At 33.4% G+C, this 22,111-nt stretch overlaps 1 protein-coding gene across 14 annotated transcripts; it reads right to left on the bottom strand.

Moving 5' to 3' along the window:
* Positions 1 to 9,316: 9,316 nt before the first annotated feature.
* LOC18426157 (protein ZINC INDUCED FACILITATOR-LIKE 1) lies at positions 9,317 to 21,305 on the bottom strand. 14 transcript variants are annotated; one of them, XR_016049850.1, is made up of 18 exons: positions 21,240 to 21,305; positions 19,383 to 19,571; positions 17,025 to 17,065; positions 15,459 to 15,519; positions 15,198 to 15,300; positions 14,972 to 15,074; positions 14,693 to 14,746; positions 14,537 to 14,599; positions 14,052 to 14,101; positions 13,868 to 13,943; positions 13,115 to 13,330; positions 12,450 to 12,537; positions 12,148 to 12,233; positions 11,866 to 11,973; positions 11,305 to 11,371; positions 11,103 to 11,191; positions 9,998 to 10,041; positions 9,317 to 9,751 (listed from the first exon to the last, which is right to left on the bottom strand). XR_016049850.1 is itself a non-coding variant. In XM_020662379.2 (18 exons), exons 2-18 carry the CDS (start codon positions 19,528 to 19,530, stop codon positions 9,615 to 9,617), a joined length of 1,512 nt encoding a protein of 503 aa, XP_020518038.1. In that variant the 5' UTR covers positions 19,531 to 19,571; positions 21,240 to 21,305; the 3' UTR covers positions 9,317 to 9,614. The 14 variants fall into 14 exon arrangements, 6 of the variants coding, with proteins under 6 accessions (XP_020518038.1, XP_020518037.1, XP_088715157.1 ...); XR_016049864.1 differs by lacking the exon at positions 11,866 to 11,973 and adding an exon at positions 11,974 to 12,060 and having other exon boundaries at positions 11,327 to 11,371; XR_016049863.1 differs by having other exon boundaries at positions 11,327 to 11,371; positions 11,866 to 12,060.
* Between the last annotated feature and the right edge of the window lie 806 nt (positions 21,306 to 22,111).

Here is a 22,111-nt window from a genome sequence, read left to right on the forward strand (position 1 = left end):
AAGATTATATCGTGTAGTAAACTATACAAAGGAAACTATACACAATCTTATGTTTGATTCCTTTTTCTCAAAGGAAATAGAAATTCCTTTTTCTAAAGGTCACAGGCTAGATTGAGAAGGTTGGGCCCCAGAATTCAGGGTCCTAAAAACAATCTTAGCTAAGGTTTTATCTAAAGGAGTGAATATATATTTCGCTAAAGCATAATAGAGTGAATTTATGATGGAAATTCATTGGAGTATGGTTATTCCCCACCATCTGAGGGTAGAAGTGAATATCATGACTACTCTGTGAGTGCATGTTTGGTACTCGTACCCAACGTCCACCATTCATATTTGTCTATAGACAGTAGGAGATGAGTTGCTCTTGACTTTTAAAGTTACTTTTACTTTAAGGGGTACATGTATAGTTAATAGAAACCATGGATATCAGCTAAGAGTACCCATACTAAGGTTTTAAAACGTGGCGATTTTTGTCTGAGATTGTCAATCCAAATGGGAGTTGGTTGGGACTGAACCGATTCTAGATGGTATAGGTCCCAGCCCAGCTTCCCCTACAACTCTAACCCTTATATATATATATATATATATATATATATATATATATATATATATATATATATATATATATATATATATATATATATATATATATATATATATATATATATATATATATATATATATATAAAAGCTTATCTAATATTTTTTCTAGTCTCAACTAAATTTGCACTTCATAAACCTTTATTTTAATTTTAATTTATTTTTATTTTCATTTTTTGAATTATTGATTTCAGACCCGATCCAAATTATTGATCTTACGATCAGACACAAATCTGGGTGCGAACGATCTGCCTCACTGGTCCAAAATTTAAAACACTGCCATATACCATAACCAAACATAGTACTCTAAACATCACACACCATATACCTACATCATATCTTAACAAGTGATATAAGTTTCCTCTGTTAAGCTATGGATTGGAAGTGCGATGAACACTTAAAACCTAACACATAATCCCATGAAAATAAATCAAGAAAGCCAAATACTTGCACACTTTCTTGGGGGTGTTTGCACCTATTTATGATTTTAACCATAGTAATTTTTTCTGAAGATATATGTAGATTTCCTAGACTACAAATACACATAGAAACATTCCCATGTACCTTAGGGTCCTAAATCATTAGAATGTACTCATAGAATCTAAACTTTAGTCAAAATTTCTTCCTAAGCAGAATATATCAAAATAACCTAAAACCTAAGCTTCTATCAAAATAAACCTAAAACCTAAAATAAAATTCAATTATATATATTGTTTAAGGTTGTGGCCTTATATAAACCACACCGATATGTATATGTATATGGGATTGTATATAACGAGACTACTTACTTTTGATACAAGGAGGCCACAATTACTTATAACCATTCAATATGAAATATGATAGCTTGTGTGTATTATAAAGTTCGAAAAACTTTCTTTTGAACTTTGAACGTGGTCAATGCAATAAATGCAACCACCCAATTTCACATTTAATGGTCAAGATTAATTGTGACAATCTTGTACCAAATGTAAAGGGTCTCATTATATACCTTTCCTATGTATATATACCGGTCTTACACGTGATCATAAATAGCGTATGGCCATAGATCAGGTTTAACCCACAAGGCTGTTGGGTTAAAACAAAAAAAAAAAAAAAACAAATAACAAAACAAAACCATGGCGGTTGGGTTGTGAAGGAGAACAGTCTTTCGTCCAAGAATCCTAATCACTCCACCGTGAATTCTTTTTAAATTAGGAGCTCCTTTTAAATCTCTAAGTTTTCATATGATCTTTGATTCACTAAAAGTTCAGAAAGTGAAATGCTTTCAAATTCTAAAAACCTCAATATATTGTTGCTTAAATGGAGTATAGAATGCTTTTCAGGAGAATTAATTTGGAGCAGTTTTAGAAATTCTTTTCTTTTCTATGAATATGATCTTGAGAATCCCTACCACATGTATATTTTTAGGGGCATGACCATGTGTTGGAGGGCACTGAGCAAACCACGTAATCCGTACTTAATAAACGAAAGGAAAAAGTTTATATAAGGTTGTACTATACCATTTATTTTATTTGGGCAGTGTAGATAAAAGATGTGATAATTTTTTATATTGTCTTAAAAGATTTATAGTATCTATATTCTCTAACTAAAATGAATGGTATATAAGATTGGTTGTTACCTGATACAACATCCTAAATACAAAATAGGTGGGGTTTTTATGAGTTAGCGGACTCTCATGCACACATATGATCACCCTCCCAAATTCATCTTAAGGATGGACATTGGAACCAAATCTTCATAGATCCCTGATCTAGGCCATGATGGTCATAAACATGGTAAAAAAGAAACAGAATTTTAAAATGCAAAAGTGTTTTTCTTAATAAAAAAATAAAATTGCACCATCAATTTTACATTTTGGTCTAGCGCCCTTTTTAATGTCCATCTTAAAGATGGACGTTGGGCTAGGGAACGCATGCTTCCACTGTCTAAAATAAAACTTTTCTAGTGAAAATTGCAGCTCTTCTTGTACATGCTTTATAATACTTTTGTGCTTAATTGCTTCTTTCTTTTAAAAAAATAAATTAGGGATGGCATTTTTAAGGTGCATTTGTTTTGCCAAAAATCTCATGTTGAAAAATAAGTTAGGTGAAAAAGGGGGGAGAAGGATGGAGTGAATTAAGAAAGGTTAAGCTTAGCCTTCCTGTTTCGGGTGCGCTTAGCGCTTTCTCGAGATTATATTTGTCCCATTTTGATACTGTCAATGGTGTGCATAAGATATAGCAATTCATCATCGGAATACAAGAAAGCTGAAAGTCTCTTTGTATATTTAAAGGTTTAATGCCCCCGAACCAGAAGTCCACTGTAGGATACCAAAATTGTGTAATCTTGGAGAGAAAAACAGAGTAACAAAAAAGTAAAGAGAGAGGGATGAGTACCATGTTATGCTCTTAGGAATTCACAAAGAGAAAATGGTATGAGAAAGTGTGTACATCGAATGGAAAAAAGAACCCTTTTATAAAGCTTCAAGAAGCAACATATTTACTCTTAGAATGGTTACATGCACTACCACGTTAACAGTAACATGTTACATACACCACCTTAATCTCGACCTCTATGATATGTTATAAGCCTCCATCTCTTCAATGGCTAGTTTTAAATACTACTCAACTTACATTTTCCTCTTCAAATAGGGACCAAAAACCTACACATATCTCCCTCTCTACAAAATAAAGCTTAGAAAAACCACACAAAACCTTTTTTTTTAACAAATACTACGTTGTTTCATTGAATAATGTCATAGGTTGCAACCAAAGCATAGCAAATGCAACATATATAAAGAAAGGCAAAAATCAATGTAAAGAATTAGTAACCACTAGTGACCGCTCCAAAGCACCATGCCTCATTAGTTCATATGAACATATGAGCCCAACGGCTCAAATTGAATCTAGGCAGATCTGACGGTCATGACTTCATTTTGTATTTGAATTTTAAGTTTTTTTTCTACAAATCCAAATAACTTAAAATTTTAGGCGTTCATGCTTCTCATCAAGGCGCACCTAATAAAAATATTTTAAAAAATAATTCGTATAATAAATTAACCAAAATACCCCCGAAACATTTCAGGGGTATTTTGATCAATTTATTTCTTGCAAAATATTTTTTTGATATTTTTATTAGATTATCATATTTTTTAAGAACACACATCTAAAATTTGAAATTATTTAGATTCATAAAAAAATATAAAAATTTAAATACGAAATGAGGTTGTGGCCGTCAGACGTCCCAGATTCAATTTTGGCCGTTGGGCTCATATGAATACATATGTTCATATGAGCTAGTGAGCTAGTGGGCTAGTGGGCTAATCTCAAAAGGAAAAGGAAATAGAAAAGTATGAACTAGGTAATCAATGAAGAGAATGAAGAAATGAAAGATATAAATGACACTTGATGAAGAGAAATAAATACAAAAGAAAATAAGCTAGACTATGAATAAGGAGGAAAAGATCGAAAGGGATCGAAATATAACTAAATAAAGATAATAAATATTACATTAAATGAGGAAGAGGAAGAATGTAAATAGGATCATAAATGAGGTGAAAATAGGGAAAATTACATAAATATTGCTATTAAATGAAAATAAATACAAAAAGCAAAATAAGAGAAGAAAATGGTGCTTTAAGACGGGCTCCCAAGCCTAGTGCTCAGAGTTGGCATCGATTCAGATCAATTAGTTCTACAGTGAATCCCGAGTTTTCAGTTTTTAATTGGGCAAATAGAAATAAGAGGAAGAGGGTCCTGAAAGTCTGATTATTCAAACCCCCTTTGGTCTGATAGGGTAGCTCGAAAGGGTTAGTAGCTTGGTTTTGGATTGAGGGGTTTACGAAGAATGAGGTTTGCTCAAATGGGTTCACCTTGGGGCTTTTTCTTAACCACAAGCTTGAGCTTAAGATCAAGAATTTTGAATATATACTACTCTCATGATCAAAAACACTTGGGGAAACAAGAAATTACCAATGTGATATCCCCCCCCCAAGAGAGCACTTTGGTCTTCCACAATTCTAATTTAATCTGAAATCTCTTCAGTACTGCATCCCAAACCGCCTTTGACAACCTAGAGTTAGAGATGGGCATGCCAAGATAGGTAATTGGGAACCTATCAACCTTACTTGCCAAGATACGTAATTGGGAACCTATCAACCTTACTCTGCAATTAACCCCAATGATAGATGTCTTTTTAAAATTAACCTTCAAGCCCAAATCACCTCACAGCAAAGAAGGAATTTGTTAGATATGAAATTTCCTAACCATTAGCACCACAGAATATTAAGGTGTCATTTGTGTATTGCAAATGGGAAATAAGAAGACCAAAAGTGGAAACCTTAAAACCACTGATTTTGCTCAACCTCTTTAGACAACATCAAACCGAGAGCTTCTGCAACCAATGTGAACAACAAAAAGCGACAATGGATCTCTCTGCCTGATGCCTTTGGTGACCCCGAAAAAACCTTTTGAAAAACCATTAACCAGAATTGAAAAATGAGCATAGGAAAGGCAATCCCAAATTCATCTTTTCCATTTAATATCAAAACCCATACGCCTCATCACTTCCATAAGAACTTGCTATTCTACCCTATCATATGTCTTTTCCATATCAAGCTTCATAAGAACCCCTGGCTCACCATCTAATACTCTTGAGTGAATGTACTCATGTGCCACTAATATGCTATCCATGATTATTCGATCCCGCTAAAAGGTGGCATGGCAATACTATCTTCAATCTCTCAGCCAAAAATTTCTCTACAATCTTATAAAGAGTCTCGAGTAGATTGATTGGCTTAACATTAGCAATTGTTGCTATAACATCTTTCTTGAGAATCAAGGCTAAGTATGTTGAGTTAATATTTTTATCCATAATTCCCCTCTCCATGAACTCAACTAACGTAGCATACAAATCTACTTTTTCTAGATCCCAAGCTTTTTGGAAAAAGGTGAGAGGAAGACCATCCGATCTCGAAGACTTACTTCTCGATAACGGCGAGATAGCATTCCTCAACTTCTCCAAAGAAACTTGATCTTTGAGACACAAAGAGGAGATTGAAAGAAAGACCTATGTGATCTTTTGTTGCGGAAATACAATTTTTTTTTTTTAATAATAATCACCCCTTGTAATTTTAGCAACAAGATCACTCACAGATGGTCTTTACAAACAATAGAAATTTCAAAAAATAAATCTCAACTACTTGATGCCATTCATACAACCTAATACTATGCTTGAGAATATAAAATAAAAGAACTTAACAAATAAAAGAAAAGATGCCGGAGATTACCTCAACCGGACTTTTTATACCCCACACCGATTCACCACATCCAATGGCATGGGATTTGTGGTCTAGCTTCAATCTCGAACCGGGATAGCTGATTTCGGCTAAACTAGATAATCACCCCTTAAAACTCTACTAAAACTTTAACCCCCAAAATTAACTTAGATCTAGAGAGGAGAGAGAGTTCCACCTAAAATTTGAAAAGAGTAAATTAGAGAAAGAAAGATGGAGGAGAGAGAGAGGGGCGTAGCCCTCTAGGAGAGAGAGAGGTTGTATTGAGATTGGGAGAGAGCACCCCTATTTATAGTGAATATTTAGGTTTAGGGTTTTTTAGGATTTTCCTATAGTTTGTCTCTTTCATGAGATTGAATCTAGACTGTTGATCAAGGTGACTTGTGGGGTGAGAGATCTGAGCCATCCATTCCATAGATGGGCCATCAACGTTATAGAAGGTGCTTGGACCATTATCCCCCTTTCCTTAAACCATTTTCCCATCAATATATTTAAATAAATATCATCCATTCTATAAAATTGCATGATCCATGTCACATATTCCATAAGGATATGTCAAATAATATCAAGTAGATAAATACTACCAAATATAAATAAGATAAGATCCATATCAATTCAAATTGATCATATCTCTTTAAAACAAACTTGCTACAAAATAGATAAAGCTATGGTCAATATATCCCTTCCAAGATTTGACCACATGTCACAAATCACATTAACCTTATCTTAAAAGCAAACAAGAGAATTCAAAGAGGGTGGGGCGTACCACCCTTTTGTGGCACATGTGGGCCCCCACCCACATGCCACAAGGTGGGCCTATGTGCATTATGGACCCCATGGAATTTTATAAAAAAAATGTTATTTTTAAAATTGAATAAAATAATTTAAAATATATATTTGAATTTTTATAACTTTGTAATAACAATAATTGTATTTTTATAAGTCCAAAAATTATAAATAAAATATTGAGATATTCATAAAAATTCAAATAATAAAACTAAAATCATTTCAATAATAAAATGAGCACAATTCAATTAATATGATGGGAAAATGATCCATATGGTTTTAAGAATGCAGTCTGTAATAACGGGGTACTCCACCTTCAATTGTGGATTACATACCACACTAGTTTTATCGAATTGACTTAGTATTTCCCATGACACACAGTCCAAGCAGGGGCTCATTAGTGGGTCACCAAAGTTAGGTTGATGAATCAAAGGGTCGCAATCCCAGTCTATGGATTACAGGTCCTCCCCTAGAGACGAGTCAAGGTCACCACGACCTGATGCGACCACAGCTCTATGGAGCATAAGGGTATCTCTCGCACATGCATACGCTTCACCCAAAGGTGGATATCTGGCTTTCCCGAACGATCTATTAGTATGCATGTTGTGTGATGGAACATAGATGAGGTTTTGGCCCCCGTCGCAGTAGCCCTACCATCACACACAAGGGTCACACAATCCCTCAGCTCACTCATCTAGGCATAAGCTCCGACCTCATCAAGGGCTAACTCAACCCTCATTGGTTAATTATTTATGCCTAGGTACCTTGGGCTTTCCAACCGTCTGGCCTAGATCGATATAAACAAACATCATTTGCCTAGTATAGTCCTCGAAGGACCACACTCCCATTGAATTTATGTTTCACTATAAAAGAACTTCAATACACACTCATAAGGCCTTTAAAGGCCACATAAACCCAACAAAGATAGTTTGTTGAAGGGATTGTATCCAAATAAACTTCAAAAGACTAGTCAAAAGTGAGTAATCCGTGAAAATGTTTAACAAACTCCTTGTCCTAACCATCAATATCATCCTCCCTAATATTTTGAAATTTGATAGCCAAAATGTCATTTTGCATGGGCCTGGTATTGGCAATTGAATGAAAGAAATCTGGTATTCAAGTATCCTTCTTTCAGCCATAGCCATTATACTCTCAATCGCTGCATCAAGTATATGTCTTCCATTTTTAACAATTCATGCAACGTATGATGAATTATCTCATTTTCCCCTCCAACTCAGCAATAATGACACTATTCAACTGAATTTGTTAATCAATCTGCTGTATATTTTGTAAAACTCCCTCCAATTTGTCTTTGACATAAAAATTACTACTCTTTTTTCACTCCAATAACTTGTTCTTGACCTTTAGAAGTTTCTTATGCACCCTATGCCAAGCCCATCCATGCACAATTGTATTTTCCCATGTTCTTTTTACCAACTCCCCCACCTCCTTATCTTTTAGCTACACCAAAATCTAATCTAAATGGTATGGGCCCACTATTCATATTTTTTATATTTAACAACAATGAATTAAAGATACTATTGTTACTCCAAGTGTACTAAGCATTGCTTATGGGAATATCCATTAGGCCAAACGTAGAATAAAGTCGTTGAATAATCTCATCTGGCTATTAAAAGAAGGGTGCAGGTGGCATATGGATGCATTCGTAAAGTGCACCTTCAAATTTTATCATGATGTATAATTTTGATGTAAAATGTTCTTAGGATTATCTCGAAATCTATTTTTATATCTAATTATAAAATTTTAAATTTTAAAAATGATTAAAATCAAGTAGATTTATAAACATATGAAAATCTTGAAAATAGACAGTGTCGATAATATGTTGTAAAATGCACTATTTCTGAGACTTTAAATTTTTATATTTTTCATGGTCGTACATCTCAATGTCGAGATGATCAATCAAAACGTTTTTCAACATTAAAACTACCCTTTCCAATGGATTTTTGAGGTGCATCCGTAGTTCTACATTATAAAGTTGCATCCGTATATAAACTTTTTCCATAAATTAGAGTAACATTGTTGATAAAAAAAAAAGGCTACATCCTCAGGTGTTGTGGTCCTAAAACACTTCTAGTGTGCTTTTACTAGGGAGACCTAATAGATAGCATGCTCCCATGGGAGCAGAAAATCACTTGGGCTACTTATCTAAAAAAAAAGAATATCTTTTGGGCTCGCAAATAATAAAACGGCAATGACCCAATACAACGGTTGTATCACAATATAATGCAACAACACTTTTAGAAAACCATGTTTGTGGTATTTGTATTACACCAAATTTTACACACACACTCTCTTCATCTCAATAATCAATCCCAAAAAAAAATAGTTCAATTTGAACCCTAAATATGGTCAAAATGAATCCCCTTCAAACTAGACCATTCATTTTGTGAATTTCAAAATCTTAACCTTTATAAATTCAAAATCATTTTTTTCCTTTTTAACATTGTTCATCTAATGATAATAAAACCATCCAAAAAAATTGGAAATGAAAAATTCCTTCTAAAGCCTATATCTAAGCGTCTCACTAAAATGAACGGCCTCTGTTAATTGGACTAAAAATATACTTTCTAAGTTGTGTTTTCATTTTTTTCTTTTTTTGTGATTGTCCATTAGAATGAAAAGAGTGCATATTTCAAATTTTGGATCAAACAAATAACCATAAAATAGATTTTTAAGATTGTTGCATCATGTTACTATACAATACAACGGTTGCATGTTGCATGAAATCATTGCCCATAATAATAATAATCAAGACAAAGGACGAGAGTGTCCATGGCAAAACGGTAATTTCAATTGGTATCCACATTGCCACCCCACCTGCTTTTTGCTGCCTATACAATGCACAGAGGACAATGGGCCAATGTACCAAGCAAAAATAGCTATTCTACTTGCTTTATAAATCAAAAAAAGATATTTCCTTGGAGAGACAATTTGATCAACCCATAGGTTTAAACTTCTCTTTCTGCACTTCTTCGTATGGTTTAGTACATGATTTTGGTAAAAAGGATTCAATTGTTAAGACCACCACCAAAACCATCAAGACATTCATTATGAAGAAAACCATCGATACGCCTGCGCAATCAAAAAAGGGATTAATTTGCAGAAAGTAACGAATCAGAAATGGGGTCATTTTAAGGAACCAAACTAGCTAGTTCAGCCTTATCAAAAGGCCAAATTGAAAGTAGTGTTGTCTTCTTTATATATGTATATATGTGTATGCATAGAATTGCCCTTTTTTTATAAAGAATTTGTTTTTATTTTTTATTTATTGTGGATGGACATAAAATTGTTCATAGTATAAACGTCTAACAGCAGTACCTGGAAAGTAGAAAGCATCTTGATGAGTTTGGCACCATGAAAATCTGCAAATATACAACCATCAAATAAGAATATCTAACACTCAAGTGTAAAATCTACAAACAAGATAAATGATAATTAAAAACCCATCAAATCAAAGCAGGATATGTCCGAGGTGGGCAGTCAGCTCGAATCGGGGCCATACAATGATTTGCAGTGCAAGCATAAATGTTGCCCAAGTTTACTATGTTTTCATAAATTTTGCGAATGTCACATAATTTTATTATTTTGTTCTATTGCATATAAAAAGTATATGCCATTATGTTATACACAGAATAAGCCACTTATTTTTCTGATAAATTACAGTAAATACCCACGTTACATTTAGTTTAGTTGTGCGATGGTGTTTGACTCCGGTATCTAGTTTGCTCACATGAAATCTAAGCCTATACTAGGGTAATAAATTGTAAGCCTATAATGCATAGAGGGATGCATTATTTCACTTTGAACTGAGAATGGAAGAGCGGGTTTTTGAAATCACAAAAGCTATATAGTTCTTTACCTAGAAAAACATAATTATCCTAACTTGATAGCATACATGGCATCAGACCCCCATTCAGGATATTTAGAGCAAGTGAATGTGGCATTTCATAGGCAAAAAACGGGAAAATGTGAGTGAAAAAAAGGCTCCATTTTTCAAGATAAATAAGATTTTCTTTTAATAAGTATGAGATATAAAATTCCTCTCCTAGAGTTAATTATCAGGGAAAAGAATAAGGAAAACTTCTAGATTTTGTGTATTTAGTAAGATAACAATGTTAAGAAATAAAGGTGGCTGCATTGGAAGATGTGATTTTATGTTAAATCATTACAGGCAAGAGAGGTCTTTTTTCAGTTGCTTTCCTGGCATTATGCTTCGTTTTAAAAAAAAGAACTATATTGAAGATATGATTAACCAATTGTTTCTCTGTTGCTTAGTCCTGTATTCTATGCTTCATTAATTGAAAATTATGCGAAATGATTTTGCTTTCAACACTAAGTCAGAAAACAGAATAATATCATGAGAAATGCACTTTCATGTATTTTGATACATGATAAAAAAAATAAAGGTATACATTATACTCACATAGCACCTGCCGCTGCTGGTCCTACTGCTTTGAATAGGGACATCGCAGTCATTGCAATTCCATTTGCCGCACCTCTTTGGTGTTGTGGCTGGAAACAAATATATGTAAGGGGAAATTGAGAATGCAGAGCCCACATAATATAATGAGAACTGAGTAGATTATTGAACTCTGAGAATGAACCGATATATAAAAAAGGAATACATTGGGGTTAAGCAAAGAATACCACTGAATTGTTTTGCATTATGAACAATGCAGTCATAATTGTAACCTGTGATAAATTTAAACATTAAGCAGAAGTAAGCGATTGGCACATGAAAGATAGAGTGGGAAATATAACAAAAAAGAAAATACTTCATCTATGGGCCTGCGAGACTGAATAACCAACAGAATAACTGATGCGTAGAAGGAAAGGGATACAAAAAAATAGAAATTATCTAAAAAGAGATGATGGGTGTGACAAAATAAATTGGCATCATTGTCTTCCATACAATAAATGCTCATTTTTGGTCAAAAACTACTAGAGGTGAAGTTGTTTAGTCTGTCATGCAGTAGCCATACTTGCTAACTTTGGGACGGTCTTTTGCCAAACTGTAGAAAATCATAATCTTGGGGTATCATATTTGCATTTTGTACATCCAAGAAATAATTTCTCAGCATATCTCCTTGTTAAATTCAAATACGTGAAGATTTTTTTTCTTGTTTCTTGGAAGCAAAACAAATTGATATGGAACACATTCTTACACAGAGCAACCAAACACTTACAGACACAGAATTCTTCAACAAAGAAGCACAATTAATTGTGAATTTCTGAGCGAAACCAGTAAGCTTCGCTATCAATGGGTAACATGCTATCAAAGGTATGGTTAAAACCTGCAAGCAGAGATCATATGCAAGATGTAAGTTTGGTTGGATAAGTCCCCTTTAATTTCTTTAGAATTATACACCCCTTGGTTGCACCTACAATGCAATCAGTCCCCAAATGTAAGCCTGATTTCCTATCAAAAATAAAAATAAAAAAAATCCAGAATTTGATTGAATGTATACCCCTCCAATTCGGGCCAATGGAATGGGCCCAAGGATCTTCTCTACCTTTGGAAATAGATAAAGTTGTGAAAATAACAGACCACAACCTAATGGAATAAGAAAAACAAACAGATTAAGATAACATTTCGAACAATATAAAAGGAAATAAATAGAGAAACTCTCAAGTCTGACAAATGTTTTTCTAGAACATGCATTATTCTACCATATTTGTGATAAAGACAAGCAACTTAATCACAGTTTTCTATAACAATATGCCAAACATGTAATGAAGTAAAAACCTCACAAATGTGTGCATTTCATACCGGAGATTGCAAGAACTTGGCCCACATCCTGAGAAGAAAACCCCATGCCACCAAGTCTTCTAGGGCTGACAGCCCAAAGAGAAAATATCTGTAAATGAGAAGTTGGTCAGTGAATCATAAAAGTTGTGATGCCAATTTCGTAATGTCACTGCATTAAGATGTTGAGATACAAAAACATTTTCTAAAATGAGCACATCAAAATTGCCTGTGAAATGTGCTACTTATGGAGAAAACATTTAGAAAAAGATGTGAGATACCAAAGGAATGACCAAACAAGTGAAATTACTCATGTATATGATATCATCAAGTAATTGGAGACACACAGGACATAGAACTTGCAGAAAGGTGCTAAGCTCAGCACGAATGGCATATTTTTCTGGTGTGTTGTTTTAGGGAACATCGCCTTATATTCAATATTTAATTCTAAATCTCATTTCTTATATTTCACATGAAATATAAAGAAAATATGCAATTTACACAGATACAAATGACATTTTTCTAGTATCGACTATCTAAGCCAATGGACCACACAGATAGATACAAAAATATAAACACAAAATAAAAACCGATTGCAGATTAAACCAAATATATTGCGGAATGACAATATACTGTCTCCTAGTTACAAAGAATCAGTCCATATACGAATTGTTCACAAGAAAACCTGCCTCTGTGTAGGACATCTCATGAAGTGAAAAAATGCAGTATATAATTATATTAGCCATCAAGGGCCAATTTTTCCAGATGGATGTTTGAAAATTTTGGGCTCTTTCTTCAACTTCTGCCCCATTTTCTTTCATAACAGAACCACCTGAAGCAGCTTCTAGAGCATCAGAGCAGTCAAATCCTTCCTCTGTCTCTGGGTGATTCATGTGTAGTGTTTCCTACAAAAACAATCCAAGAGTCACTAACCACTATATCATAGCTTATTTTTTAAAATTAATTATTGAAAATCGAAATCATTTTTGAATCATTGAATTTGTGGACCTACTGTTGTAAATAGTTCTGTTAAATAAAGGTACAAAAACCACTCCCACATATGTTGGTCATTTGTTACACATAATGGCATGCAAGGACTCAATCCATTATTCCAAATCAATGAAATATGCTCACTTTCTTCCATATTACCTACAAAGAACTAGAGCCCTTAAGAGTCATAATTTTTTCCCAGAAAATTTATCCAAAGAAGTTTGGATTGATGGAAATTTTCACATTTTCTTACCTGCTCTACTATTTCCCAATACATATGACATTCAAAAGTATTGAGTGTGAGGACATTTTCTAAGATTGCAGGTTTAATGTCTCACGAATGAACTATTAATGCAATAGTGACCAATTAAGCCAATAAAATGTATACATAACAAAAGGCGATACCAAAAGTAAGTGATGGTATTAACATAAATGGGATGGACTAAACTTACTGGAAGCCAAAAGGAAGCAATAAACACAATAGCCGCAAAGAGTGATATACAAAGGCATGGCAGGAAATACGGAAACCTGTAAAATGAGACATCTTTCAAAATGAAATACGATATTTTATACGCTGAAAAAAAAATTGAAACACAATTAATCAGCGAAGCTCAAAAAGACATAGTGACTACATACCTCCCAAATATTGAGCTTTTGGAGAAAATATTTGGATATTTATCTGCAGGCTGAGATACATACTTATTAGTCATGCATAGATAGATGCACAACAAGAAAAATTGAGATGAGCAATTTTTTTATAAGAAGAAACAGGTGGAAGAATATGTTGTTTATCCAATTTATAACACATACATTCTCAAACATGAAGATCATCATCATTGTACCATGAAGAAAAAGAAATAGAACTACATAATCCTAAAGCAAACATACAGCAACCACAAATTGATCATGGATTTCATAGATGTATGTTCGATCGAAATGTCACGAGATACTAAGGTAATTAAAATAAGAAATAAGCTTTTGAAGGCTCCAACAGTGGTCATCAACATTAGATGCAATTCTCACTTCAAATATATATGAAAATAAAAAAGATCCTTAAATCAATTTTGAAGATGCAATAGTTTCAGTGGCTATTGTCATAGAAGAGTAGATATAAAACATACCTGTGCGAAGTACCCTCCTAATGCAGGCCCAACAATTAGACCTATTCCCCATGCTGTACCAACCTGAAAAGAACATTTTGGATTGAAAACGTATTTTTTTGGACTGGTTTATTACATAAAATAATTGAAAATTTATCAATGGACCAAGCTGCATACAATGGACAATCCCAAAGCTTGATATTCTTCTCGAAGAACTTCAGTAGCATAGGCCTGGAAGTCATTCAAGAGAAGATAGAAAGATATCAAAATCCATTCTAAAAGCTAGTAAGTGCAAAAGTGTATTGTCTTAATTTATGACATCTAAAAGACATTTGCAGTTAATGAATGAAACACAGGAATGGACCTCAGGCTAGTTTTTAAATATTGATATTGTAAGTTTCAAAAGATCCGTTTAACTATGATTGCATTGCATGCTGCATCATTAATACTTTGTACCTTTAAAGGGCCAAGCATACCATTGAAAGATCCATGGAGAAACCTCATTGCAATTGCCATCCAGAAGTTCACACTAAGCCCAAAAAGAGTGTTGAATACTACTCTGGAATAAAGATTGATCCATACCAAAATGAATATTATTAATTCAAAAATTGTATCTCAATCATCAACCTCACAACTTTCAAGGATGGAAAAATAATAAATTTTACGGTTTATGGTTACTAACACTGATAAGGTCCCCAATATTATTATTGGCTTACGCCCATATCGATCAGCAGCCATTCCCCAAAGGAATGAAGTCAAAAATCTTCCGAACATAAATGATGAACCTAAATGGGAAAACCAGACCATCAGCAAAATATGACAACCATTAATACTTAAATACAGCTTCTACTTGTTACCAACACCAGATGTACGACATCAAAGGTCGTGAACTATATACTCATTCAATAAATGGCCCTAAACATGATTGTTGAATTGGGCATACCCACAAATCCAGCATAATATCCAATATCTTCCACCTTTTTTGCAATATTAAAATCTCTAATCTGCACAAATAAAAAAAAAAATCATGGCCCTCCGTCAAGAACTAGAGCAAAACTTTTAAGGGGCAACTCTCAACAGAACAACATAACATATAAACAGACTTTAACTTGAACATTTAGGTAATTGCTGCTGCAACACTCCACTAAAAAGACAAGCTGCAACTGGCTACATAATCTAACCTTGGCCAGCATCTCTAGGGAACTTTTTAGACCTCACCTAGATCATTTTAAGAAACTTTTATCAAATCACTAAGCAAATGATAGCCTTATGAGGCTATATTGAATATTTATAAAATTAAATCGACTATATTTTTTGAAATTCAGGACCAGTTTACCTTCAATTGAATTCCTTGAACTGCTGCACATAATGAACTTTCTTGCGAACTCCTCAAGTCATCGTACTTTTTATTTCTTAGTATTGCCTTGTGATGGTCATGAATATTTTAGCTGTTCTTTAGTTTCTCCTAGGATGTGCATGGAATTGAATTCCCTTTTGCTGTTTTGGAATGGGTTCTCTTATTGTGACCGACCTATGGCAAATGAGAATGCTTTGACAAGCATCATACATATTCTATATTATGTTCACTAAATCAATATGGTAGCTAGTTTATGTTTACTACATTGACATGATCATTCCTTCCACTTGACAACTTCACATCCCTAGCACTGGAAGTTTCTCTTAACTGTCTAGAGATTTAGTGAAGCAGTTCTTCTCTCTAATTGTCAACCCAGAATCAATGGTTTCTTTGGCAATCTGGGTGAACTTGCACACTACACTACACAACGCAATGTTAACAAGAATAGTTTATCATCAGGTCTCCTCTACCACTAGGGAAATCTATCAAATCATACCTAAAAGTTGAAGTAGTTAACATCTCACTCGGTTCTATTGACCTAATTTCATATAGCCCACCATTCTTTTCTCTAATTGTCAACCCAGAATCAATGGTTTCTTTGGCAATCTGGGTGAACTTGCACACTACACTACACAACGCAATGTTAACAAGAATAGTTTATCATCAGGTCTCCTCTACCACTAGGGAAATCTATCAAATCATACCTAAAAGTTGAAGTAGTTAACATCTCACTCGATTCTATTGACCTAATTTCATATAGCCCACCATTCTTTTGATCACATTTCAAAAAGCCCATCAAAAAACACATCATCATGAGTCATAAATTGTTGAAAATTGACGGATGGGTAAATCTCTCATTAATAAGTTTTCCTAATTTAATGCATATATGAAGATGATCGTGTGAGGTACAAGCTAAAAGGAGAAATTATGCTTCTTCAAAACCTTTGTAGATCTATCTCTCTCTCTCTCTCTCTCGCTCTCTCTCTCTCTCTCTCTCTCTCTCTCTCTCTCTCTCTCACACACACACACACACACACACACACACACACAAACAGACTAGAATGACAAGAAAAACAGAGGGTCATAAATATCATAGGAAGTGATAAACAATGACTTAACATGCGTCTTCTAAAGCTCATGTAGGTGACGTACCATGAAGTATAGGAATGGGAACAATGAGGATATTGGCAGCACTGTAAAAACATAGGAAGCGAACATTGTTAGTTAAGAATATCACTTGCCATTTGAAAACAAATAACTAATGCTTTATTTCAAAAGTGAAAACTTCTAACCAACCAAAAATAAATAAAAATTAGGGATTAAAAAGCATTCTAACATATTTATCTAACATATTGAAGGCAATCCCAGTGGCAGCCAGGTGAAGCCTTAGACACATCAAAAGCTATAGGCCACTGCTTCTCGTTTATGGAGTCATAACATGCTGGTAACTTCTAATAAAAAGAAAATGGTGATACAAAAATCTACTTAGATTACAGTTTTCTAGGAGCATTTACAACATAGTTTTCAGCAATTCATTGACTCATATGCATGCACATAAAGGCATACAAGACTTTAATTACCACTGAAATATGCAAAAAAAAAATAAAAATAAAAATAAAAATAAACCATAAATATGCATGAACAAAAAATAAAATAGATATATAAACACTTACCCTCAAATTGAGAGGTGGAAGGTGTCAAAAACAATATAATTTGAGAGACTCTTAAGTGAATAATGAAGCATTTAGGGCTGATATACAAGTTACTACAGGCCTAACAGATAAATTTTAAGCATATATTTTCTTTTATCATGGTCATTCTTTATCTCCATCCTTCTTTGTCATGTGAGGAATATGCTCATCATCTTTCATAATCTTATGCTCTTTTTAAAATATGTATAACACAATGATGCAATAGAAAAATACTTTTCCCCTGCTTAGAATCAAATAATCTGTGGTATTAGCTAGTGTTCAACATAAAAAAGAAGCAAGAATTTCTCTATATTAGAGTGCCACTAAATTGCACAAGGAAGTGTCGGATTTTCTTCTCATTGCATATAGAACACCAACCAATCCAATTAAGTACTAAGAATACAAGGTATCATCACACTTAAATGGTTTGCTGCTTCTTGTGAGGAGGAAAAAATAGGAACTATACTCGTAATACATGTACCACTGGAAGAGGAAAGAGCTAAGGGCAACATTGCCCATATTCTAACAAGCCCTCCCCCCAAGGTATAAGGTGGTTTATTATTCCAAATTTTTTAGCCTAAATTTTGAGCCTATCATTCCCAACTCTTTAGTAAAGATGCCTGCTATCAAATGTTATGTTAGGAAGATGGGGCGTATGGATATGTCATTCTTTAACCTTTTGTTGAATATGGTGGACACTTTAAATGGCATTACAAAGATAGGTAGTAGAATAAGCCATTCTTCAACCTTCTTTGAATATAGTGTGCACTGTAAATAGCATAACCATTTATGGTGAGAAAACAGTGATGAGCACAACATATCAACATCCGGGAAGGTAGTGACAACCAGGGATGAGGCTAGTGATAATACCTTTTCCAAGTCATCTCTTTAATACCCACTATTCTTATAACGACATCATGCTTACTCTTTCCAAGGCTTTGCATGTATTGTTTCACCATAAACCTCACTATTTTAGAAAATTATGTCATCCTTGTGTACTTAAGTTGCCAATAAATCTAACATAAGCACGTACATCGATTTCTTCTATATCAACAGATGTTGTCCAATTACACCCCTTCACTAGGAGAGTTCATGAACTACAAGAAACCATATTCAGTCATCCAATTCTTTAAGTCATCACAGCTTTCTGATCATTGTCGTAAAAACAAGCTGAATTGTCTGGTTGCAATTTCTCATAATACAACAATCAGGTTGCAATTTCTCACAAGCTCCAAATGATTGCAACGCTTCACTCTTTTATGCTTACCTTATTCAGTATTCAGGTTCATTTCCTCTGCATTTTCACCTGAGTTGTCATTGTAATAAAGACATTGACTCCCAATTTCCTATCAACCTTAATGAGCTAAAAAAACTCAATTAACCTAGTATAGAGAGGGATACATGTTAGTGAGAATTAATGCCTTAAACGTATGCCCAATCAAGAGGCTTATCATAAAACAGCTCTTGTAAACAGTTGTTAGAAAAAGAAGAGCTACATTTTTCATGAACTTAGATGATGCAATGCATAACAAATGCTCTAAAACATGCATCCAAATTTGGTTCCCAACTACAATTGCAATCCAATGTCTGCTTTATAATATTAAAATTTGAATCAATTCCATAAATACCGACACATAATCTTAATGCATATAAAAACTATATTGAAGTTCATCACTTCCTAAAGAGCATTAGCAGATAATGCATTCACTAGCTCAAATTTATATTATATGATGATCTTGCGTTCAAAGACAAATATAAATAAAATTAACACAATTGCAAATGGATTAAGTAATAGTAGTTTTACAATAAGCCTACTTACCATTACAAAGAACAATGACACCAATAGAAGTACATTCTTTCAAAGGAAAACCCTTTTGAAGTTCCTTGACTCGGTCTTGCTTACACCCCGGACAGTTCTCATAGTAAACTTTATCAGTCTTCAGAAGAGCTTCTCGATACTCAGCCATTAGAACCAAATCTTGAACAATTGAAGTGAAGATGAAAAAACCTATCCAAACACTAAATTCTTTTCAACAATCTTACTAACAGGATTTCAATTATCTAAACTAAACACATGTTAGTTAAATGCTCTTCCCATACTTAGTAAAAGAAAAGGTTTTTGAGAGTTCTTACACCATATTCTCCTATCTTTCTGTTTTTTTCTTTCTTTTATATACAATAAGGGATATACTTCGTTCGACATATATGAATCAAAATAATAAACAAAGAGAGAAGCCAAGAATCTCTACCTTCTTATAACAGAGATCGCTGAACTAAAAATACACTAGAAAACAAATTCATGAATAAATAAAAAAACCTATTTTCTCAATATATCATCACCGAGATAGTCTCAAACTATAAAGAAGAAATACGTTTTGTATAAACTGAATGCTCTTCTCCGACCTTATCAATAAATTAGGTATTTCTTTAGTAAAATAAATTGCATATTATTTTTCTCTTCTTGCTTTTCTTTTCTATATATCAATATCTGTATAAATAAATTAAAATCACAGCTTTATCAACAGGTTAACAAGTTTACCCGCTTGAGAATTTCAAAACAACCATAAATGTAATTCGTTTAAAAAAAAAAAGGCCTTAATAAAATTAGAACTATGAAATAATTTCGAGTGCATTGAGGTATACACCACCAAAAAATTAACAAATAGGCTCTAGAAAAAGAGACAACAGAAACAGAAATGGAGAAGCCTTCGAATTACAAATTTCATAAAAATAAACAACGAAACCTAAAAATTACGTAGAATAATAAGGAAAATCCACTTGAAAATATTTTTAGTTTTTTCTCTTGTGAATTTAGAAAATATTCGAGCTTATATGCGTATAAAACATAGAACATTAAAAAAAAAAAAAAAAACATTTGATTTGTAGCCATTTTTTACTTTTTACCGTCTTCAAAAATAAAAATTTCAAAAAGTGTCCCCTATAGATGCGCAAATTATGTCCTGAAATCGATCCAGATGCCTGTGCCGCTGCCGCCTATATAGCGTATAACTATACGCTTTTTCGTCTAAATATACGGAAGCCAGTGGCGTTTAAATTTTAAAAAATGAGAAAAGAAACAGAAACAGAAACAGAAAAATGAATAAATAAATAAAAGAAAAAAAAGGCATATAAGATGAAAAAAGTTTATATAAAACTGCAACCTTAAAATGTAGAATTACATATGCACCGCAAAAATCCTCAAAAGGAGTAATCCTTCCTCTTTAAAGACAGAATTTCATACCCGAATGCGCCAAAAATTTCGAAAAATAAAATGAAATAAAACATCAAATAATTCACAGAGAACTGATCCAGGAAAATTTAAAAAAACCAAAAATGGAATACACATAACAACAAAAAAAATGAAATAAAATTTATACAATTGTAAAATGGAAGGAGTGCACTGCAAAAACATACACTGTATAAAAACACAAAAATCTTTAAAAAATGATCAAAAGGGAACAGGACAATGGCTATAAATACCTCGAAATACTTATAAAATAAATAAATAATAACGTATAAAAACACAAAAAGCTTTAAAAAATGATCAAAAGGGCACAGGGCAATGGCTATAAATACCTCGAAATACTTATCAAAAACAAATAAATCCTCGAAACAAGATGCGTGTAAATATACTGCCCTAATACGATCCATATAAGATCAAGATATAATAACTCACCACCTCTGAGGTGTATGAACAAAATATATGGTTGATATACGATTCATACGCTTCGAGCTCTGCAACAAATATGAATCTGAATGTGTTCATATAAATAGAAACGCCCGCCAAAATTAAGTTTTTAATTAAGTGATTAATTATGGGGGATACAGCGGACACATAAGACGTTGGAATGAATTTAAAATGATGCTCATTATCGTATTACGTCTTATGAAGAGGGACACAAAAGAAATAAATGTTAGAGAGAGAAAGTAGAGAGAGAGAGAGGCGGTGACAAATTCTAACACCAGTGACTAAGGGGAGAGAGCAGAAGATAGTGAGAGCGACTTAACATTCAAAGAGAGAGAGAGAGAGAGAAGAGTTAAAATTCGAGGAGAGAGAGAGAGAGAAGAGTTAAAATTCGAGGAGAGAGAGAGAGAAGAGTTGAAATTCGAGGAGAGAGAGAGAGAAGAGTTAAAATTCGAGGAGAGAGAGAGGAGAGAGAAGTGATTGGAGAGGAAACGGGATGTCAGCGCTTCCGTCAGTCGGCGGCAAAAGCCAAAATGTTTTCTTGTACTAATTTTATAAGGGAAATTCAAAAGATTCTATACTCCCGCAGGAGTATTTGCCCATTTACTCCTTTTATGTAGTAAGGGTGCCGTTGGGACGCGGTTTCATGAGTGTGTAGAAATGAGTCACCTCTTAAAAAAAAAAAATTTGAGATAGATTTTTGGATTTAATTTTCAAATACATGTAATCTTTAACATGGAGATCATGAATACAAATAAATAAATAATTTTGAAAAAAATATATATATAATAAGACCATTTATTTTTAATACAAAATAGTCACAATAATCTTGACTATGGGATGTCAAGTTGAGTGGTTGTAAT

This window comes from Amborella trichopoda, chromosome 1, assembly GCF_054954075.1.
Source record: "Amborella trichopoda isolate Santa Cruz 75 chromosome 1, AtrichopodaSantaCruz75HAP2 v2.0, whole genome shotgun sequence".
NCBI lineage: Eukaryota > Viridiplantae > Streptophyta > Magnoliopsida > Amborellales > Amborellaceae > Amborella > Amborella trichopoda.